General features: G+C 64.8%; 1 protein-coding gene across 1 annotated transcript; it reads right to left on the bottom strand.

Annotated features, from left to right (window-relative positions):
* Positions 1-4,287: 4,287 nt before the first annotated feature.
* On the bottom strand, positions 4,288-6,546 carry LOC112946536 (interferon regulatory factor 9-like). The gene is made up of 2 exons (XM_026038385.1): positions 6,382-6,546; positions 4,288-4,479 (listed from the first exon to the last, which is right to left on the bottom strand). Exons 1-2 carry the CDS (start codon positions 6,544-6,546, stop codon positions 4,288-4,290), a joined length of 357 nt encoding a protein of 118 aa, XP_025894170.1.
* Between the last annotated feature and the right edge of the window lie 275 nt (positions 6,547-6,821).

Raw genomic sequence — 6,821 nt, forward strand, 5'->3', positions numbered from 1 at the left:
TGCCCAGGGTTAGCCGGACTTTTAACGTGCACGTTTGCCTGGGTCTTACAGTGATAAAGCTGTAGTAGCCTGTGGGTCTGATCTTCCCTCCGTGAGGTTTTATTGTACTGTCTTTCTAAAGCCGAGCTCCGAAAATGATTTTGTAGTGAAAGCCACTGAAAGGTCCGTTTCTGAAACTGACATGTGTGTATTTTTGAGGCGGTTATACCTCAACAGGAATCCACTGAAAGGGGCCGTTCCCCGCTGCGCAGGCGCCGGCTCGCGCCGGGGCGGCTGCCGGTGCCGCTGTGCTGGGGCGTCCAGCAGCTCCGGTAACGGCCCGGCCCGGCCCGGCCAGCGCTCCCCCGTGCCCCGGGGACGGGGCTCGCGGCGAGAGCCGCCTGGGGCGGCGCTGGGGGCGGCGGCGCTCGCTCGCGGCAGGGCAGCTGCACGAGCCGGCTGTAACGGGCTGTAACGGACGCTGTGTAACCGTCACCCCCGGCCGCCCGTTGCTCCCCGTGCCGGCGGCCCCCGGCGAGGCGGCTCCGGGAGCAGCTGCAGGCGGAGGGAGCGCTGCGCTTCCCGCGGGGGGACCCAGGGAAGCGGGAAGGAGCCCGTGCCGAAGGCGGAGCAGGGAAGGCCGGTGCGAGGCAGCCGCGGGCGCCCCCAGCGCCATCTCCCGTGAGCGGCCAGTGCCGCCCGCCGCAGCGGAGCCTAACGGCACCCGGGAGGCCCGAATGTGCGCTCCTCCCAAAGGGGCCTCTCAGAAAGGCATCAACTGCCCCGCATTTGAGATGCTCAAAACAGAAGCCCCCGAGAGTCCCAAATTACCCCGAACTTCCCATCCTAAAAGCAGGAAGTTAAAAAAAAAAAAAAATAAAAAGAAATCCCAATTTTAGGAGCCCCTCAACTCGCTGAAAATCCCCCCAAAATCGGGATTTCCCACATCTTTGGTGGCTGAGCCCCCAGCTATTAATTAATGTATCAAGAGCCTAATAGCCTAATTAATGAGGTAGTTCAGATTAGTTAGCTCCTAAACAGATTACATACGTTAAAATAAATAAATATTCCAATTAGGTAAATAGTATTTACCTTAAAGCTATTTCATATTACTAAATTAGTAAGTTAATTTATTAAGAGAAAGTCGATTAAAGACTTCTTCTGCGCACAGCTGTTATAAATACTTAAAGCGACCGCCCATCACGCCGCCCCCTCGCTATTTCATCCCCTGCCCCAGGCGCCGCTAATTAGCGCCGGGTTAATTAGCCCCGGCCCCGCCCACGGCTCTGTCCCGCGCTCCGCTATTTATAACCTCGTCCCGCCCCCTGAGCCCGCAGAGACCAATAGGAAGCTTTCCCACCACAGGTGCGTCTGCCAATCAGGGACTTCGGCTGTACCCTGCCACACAAAGGGCCATAGCCCCTCCCTCGGTGACACGGTGGACCAATCACAACGTGCTCTTGCACGCCACGTGGGGGGCCATACTTCGCTTCTAGCCAATGGGAGGCGGTTGGGAGGGCGGGGCTTCAGCGGGCTACGTGCCGAAGGCAAGGAGGCGGCGCTGCGAGAGGTGATGGGAGCGGCGGGGGCACGGGGCGTTGGAGGAGACGTTGGGGGACAGGGCGGGAACAAGGGGGCCACGGGGGCGCCTGGGGGGAAATGGGGGCAGAGGAGGTGACTGAAGGGGGGGGTGAGAACACAAGGGGGTCACGGGGGCCTGGGGGGATATCGGGGTGACAGAGGAGACACACGCGTGCGATCAGCCCCACAGCTGCCGGGACCACAGGAGACTTTATTGGGGGTCGCCAGGCCGCCCCACATTCACGTGCAGGTGGGCGAGCAGGGCCTGGGGGGCGCGGGAAGTCCCGCCGCCTCTCAGGCGCAGGGGGGTGCTGGCGCCGCGGGGCCCTCCAGGAGCGGCTGCGCGAAGGCCTGTTCCAGCTGGGGGAGATGGGTGTCAGGGGCAGCCCCACCGCTGCCCCCACCTTCTGCAGCAGGGTCCCTCCACGCGCCCCCCAGCCCCTTGTGTCTCTCTTCCTGCCCCACAGCCAGCGCCCTGCAGCCCCCCAACAGATTCCCACCTGCAGCACCAAGGTGCCATCTTGGGGCCCCTGGCCGGGAGCCAGCGGCTGCCCCACGGCCAGGGTGACGCGCGGCGGGGGCGCCGGGGCCAGCCCTTCTCGGTGCCGCTCCACCTCTGCGAGGGGATATGGGGGGACCACAGTGAAGGCGACGCAGTGGCCGCCGCGGGGCCGGGGCTCGACAGGGCTGTCACGTACCCTGTCGGAAGCGGCCGGCGTCGAACACCTGCACGAGGGCGTCGCGCCCCAGGGGGCCGCCGTCGCGCTCCCCGGGGCCGTCGTGGGGCGCGGGCGGGTGGCAGTAGACGGGGGCGGCCCCGCGGCACCGCACGAAGAGGCCGCGGGCCGTGCTGGCCACGAGCAGCCCGGGCACCAGCTCCGCCACGAGCCGCCCCACGGCGGCCCCACCGGGCCCGTCGCCGCCGCGCGGCGCCGGCAGCAGGAGGCGGGGCAGCAGCGGCTCCGGCCCCGCCCCCGCGGGGCCCCGCTGCGTCACCGCGTAGGCACCGGGCGGCAGCCACGCCCCCCACGCCGCCGCCCCGCCCAGCCACACGCGCAGCGCCAGCGCCGCCCCCCCTGCGGGGAGAGGGGCGGCGCTAGTGCGGGGCGGGGCCAGCGCGGGGGCGGGGCCGTGCGGGGCGGGGGCGGAGTCACGGGGAGAATTGGGTGCAGGGCCAGGTGCGGAGGGTGCTGGGGGCGGGGCCATAGCGGTGTGGGGGAGGAGTCACAGGGTACCGGGGGCGGGGCCAAGGGTCCTGGAGGTGGGGCCACAGGGCTAGGTTGGGATCTGGGGGCGGGGCCATAGGATTGCTGGGGCAGAGTCAGGGGTTGACAGGGCGGGGCCAAGCAGCGAGGCTATGGGGCACTGGGGGCGGGGCCAAGGGCTACTGGGGGCGGGGCCATTGGATGAATTGGGGCGGGCCAAACATGTTAGTGGTGCTGGGGCGGGGACAGAGTTGCTGTGGGGCGGAGTTAAGGGATGAACTGGCCAAGGGGGTGGGGCCCATGCAGGGGGTGGGGCAATAGCAATGCCCTGGGGGTGGGGCCCGCGCAGGGGGCAGGGCTACAGGAGCATCTGCCCTGGGGGCGGGGCCCATGCAGGGGGCGGGGCTCACCTTGCGCGGGGGGGAGGGGCTCTGGGCTCTCCATGACGATCTCGAGGCTGGGCGGGGCTGGGGGAAGGAGGGGTCAGGCCCCACCCACCACCCCATATCTGCTCCCAGCCCCATAACTGCCCCTCAGCCCATAGTCACCTCCCCCACAACTGCCCCCCACCCATATTTGCCCCCCATAACCACCTCCCTAAATCATAACTGCCCTCCCCAGTCCGCACCTCATCCAGCCCCATAGCTGGCCCTCCAGCCCCGTAACTACCCCATGGCCCTATAACTGCCTCCCCCAGGTTCCTAATTGCCCTCCCAGACCCATAGCTGCTCCCCCAACCCCACAGCTGCCCTACCCATTGGCCACACAGCCCCATAACTGCCCCTTCTAGACCCACAATTGCCCCCCTCGGGCCCATAAGTGCCCCCGCAGCAGCCCCAGCACTCACAAGGGTCCCACGTATCTGGGGCGGGGGCTGCCGCCTCATCGGAGCTGGTGGACGGTGGTGCCTGGTGGGGGGCAGAGAAGGGCCTTGGTGGGGGGGGCCTGCCCCCAAAGCGCCCCCCCACCTGCCCGCCAACCTACCGCCTCCGGGGGGGGCTGCGGCTCCGGGGGCGCCTCCGGGGGGGCGGAGCCCCTGTCCTGCTGGGGGCTGGGCCTGGGGCGCCGCGGCTGCTGCCCACCTGTAGGCACCCGGACACCCCAGTCCCTCACCCGGACGCCTGGACCCCTCCTGGACACCCGGGCGCTTCCTGGCGCTCCTGGGTTCCCTCCTGCGTGTCTGGGCCCTCTCCCAGACATCAGGACTCACCTCCCAGATCCCTGAGCCCCTTCCATGGATGCTTGGGCCCCTTTCCCGGACTCCTGCACCCCTTTCCCAGACATATGTGCCCCTTTCCCAGGCACCTGGGACCTACACCAAACAACTGTTCCCCTCTCCCGCCTCCTGGACCCCTTCATGGGACGCTTTGGCCCCCTCCCGGACTCAAGGGTCCCCCACCTGGATGCCTGGGCCCCTTCCCAAACATCTGTTCCCCTTTCCCAGATGCCTCGCTCTTTCCCCAGACCCCTGGGATGCCTCTCAGACCCCTGGGCCCCCCACCCGGACGCCGGGGCCCCCGCGTCACTCACCGCGGGGCGGGGGGCTGGGCAGCAGCCGATAGACCTTGTAGGGCTGGGGCCCGTCGAGGCGGCTCCGCTCGGGCACCTCCACGAACTCGGGGCTCTTGTTGAGGGCGCAGCGGAGCCGCGTCTTGCAGCTCGCCGCGTCCAGCGCCGCCCCGGGACGGCGCTTGCCCTTGTACTCGGCCCACGCCTGCCGCGCGCCAGGCACACGCTAAGCACATGCTCGGGACACGCCGTGGCGTGCGGGCGCGAGGAGGGACATGCGTTGTCCCCCAAACACAGGGAACGGGCTGGGACGGAGCCTGCACGTGATTTCACGTCATGTTTATGCTCCCCAACACGCTAAGGAAACCCTATGGACACGGTAAGGGGGTGCCCCAGGGGTACCTGCTGCATGGATGCAGGTAATGGGGTGTGGGGGGAGATTTCGCTACATCTCAGGTCATGTGTGTGTATCTAACATGCTAAGGACATGCTAGGGACACGCTAGGGACATGCCACAGAGGCTGTGGACATGCTAAGCGTGTGCTGCAGGGGCCAGGCTGCGTGGATGCAGGTCGCGGGGTCTGGGATGGGGCTTTCCCTCCGTTTGGGGTCATGTTTATGCACGCAACACGCTAACGACAGGCCAAGCACCTCTTAGCGTGTTGCTAGTATGTCTTAGCACACGTTGCCGTGTTTTAACGTGTAACAACACATTAGGGTGCATCTAAGTGCACGCTGGCATCGCTCAGCGTGTTAGCGCATGTCAGCACATGACAGCACATCTCAGCAAGTTACTAGTGTGTCTCAGCGCACACTGGCATGTCTTAGTATGTTGTCAGTGCGCCTTAGCATGTGTTAACATGTCAGGACATGCCTGAACGTGGTTTTAGTGCATCTCAGTGCATGTTAACACGTGTCAGCGTGTTGCTAGCGCGCCACAGCACATGTTGGCGTGTGTTAGCGTGTTCCTAGCGCCTCTCAGTGCGTTGCTGCCACGTCCTGGCCCACACGAGCAGCTCTTGGCATGTGGCGAGTGCACCTCGGCCCGCGTTTGCATGTCCCAATGTGCTGATCATGCATCTCTGGGCACATTTGTGGGGCTTGATAGCATGCTGATAGCATGCTGATAGCATGTTGATAGCATGTTGATAGCATGCATGAGCCTGATCGCTGTGTTGCTGATGTGTCTCAGGGCACATTAATGTGTCTTTGCCTGTGTCACTGTGGTGGTAGCGCGCCTCCCCCCACCTTGGTGTGCACCAGCATGTTGTTAGCATGTGTCAGTGTGTGCATGTGTGCTGTTGGCGTGTGCTAGCATGTGCTAGTGTGCTGTGTGTGCTAACCTGCCATTAGCATATGTTAGCATGCATTAGCATGTGCTAGCATGCCTTTAGCGTGTGTTAGCATGCACTAGCATGCTCTTAGTGTGTGTTATCATGCCATTAACATGTGTTAGCACGTGTTAGTGTGCGCCAGCATGCTGCTAGCGTGCTGTTACGGTGTGCTAGTGTGCCGGTGGCGTGTGCTAGCGCGTGCCTCGGCACGCTGCTCCCCCGCGTGGGCGCCCCTGCCGCACGGTGTCACACACACACACGGTGTCACACACACACACGGTGTCACACAGTGTCACACACACGCAGTGTCACACACACACACACGGTGTCACACGCACATGGTGTCGCACACACATGGTGTCACACAGTGTCACACACACACACATGGTGTCACAAACACACACGGTGTCACACGCACACGGTGTCACACACACACACGGTGTCACACACACACACGGTGTCATACAGTGTCACACACACACACGGTGTCACACACACACGCAGTGTCACAAACACACACGGTGTCACATAGTGTCACACACACACACACACGGTGTCACACGCACATGGTGTCGCACACACACGGTGTCACACACACGGTGTCACACAGTGTCACACACACACACACGGTGTCACACACACGCACACAGTGTCACACACACGCATGGTGTCACACACACGCACACAGTGTCACACACAGTGTCACACACACGCACATTGTCACACACACGCACACACGGTGTTGCCCGCGCTGTCCCCGCGCGGTGTCGCACCTGGAAGAAGGCGGCGTCGCGCGGGCCGTGGTCGTGCTTGCCCGCGTGCTTCCAGGGGATGCGCACGGCGCCGCGCGCCCCGTCGTCCCACTCGAGCCCCGCGAAGCGGCCGCTCTCCACCTGCGCCACCAGCCACGCGCGGAGCCGCCGCCGGCCCCCCGACATGGCCCGCGCCTGCGCCTGCCATGGGGCGCGGGGGGCACCGTCACCCCGCCGTCACGGGGACACGCGGCGGGGGGACACGGATACCCGCGGTGACACAGTTGCACACACGGGCACAGTTACGGGGACACGCAGGGACACACGGCGACACATGGGGACACGCAGGGACATGTTACACACATGGACACGTGTTGACACGCAGGGACGTGCAGTGACACGGACACACACGGACACACGGGGACACCGTGACACGCGGGGGCACACGCGGGGACACGGTG

The sequence above is a fragment of the Nothoprocta perdicaria genome, unplaced genomic scaffold (assembly GCF_003342845.1).
Source record: "Nothoprocta perdicaria isolate Ctin4 unplaced genomic scaffold, notPer1 scaffold_209, whole genome shotgun sequence".
Taxonomy (NCBI): Eukaryota; Metazoa; Chordata; class Aves; order Tinamiformes; family Tinamidae; genus Nothoprocta; species Nothoprocta perdicaria.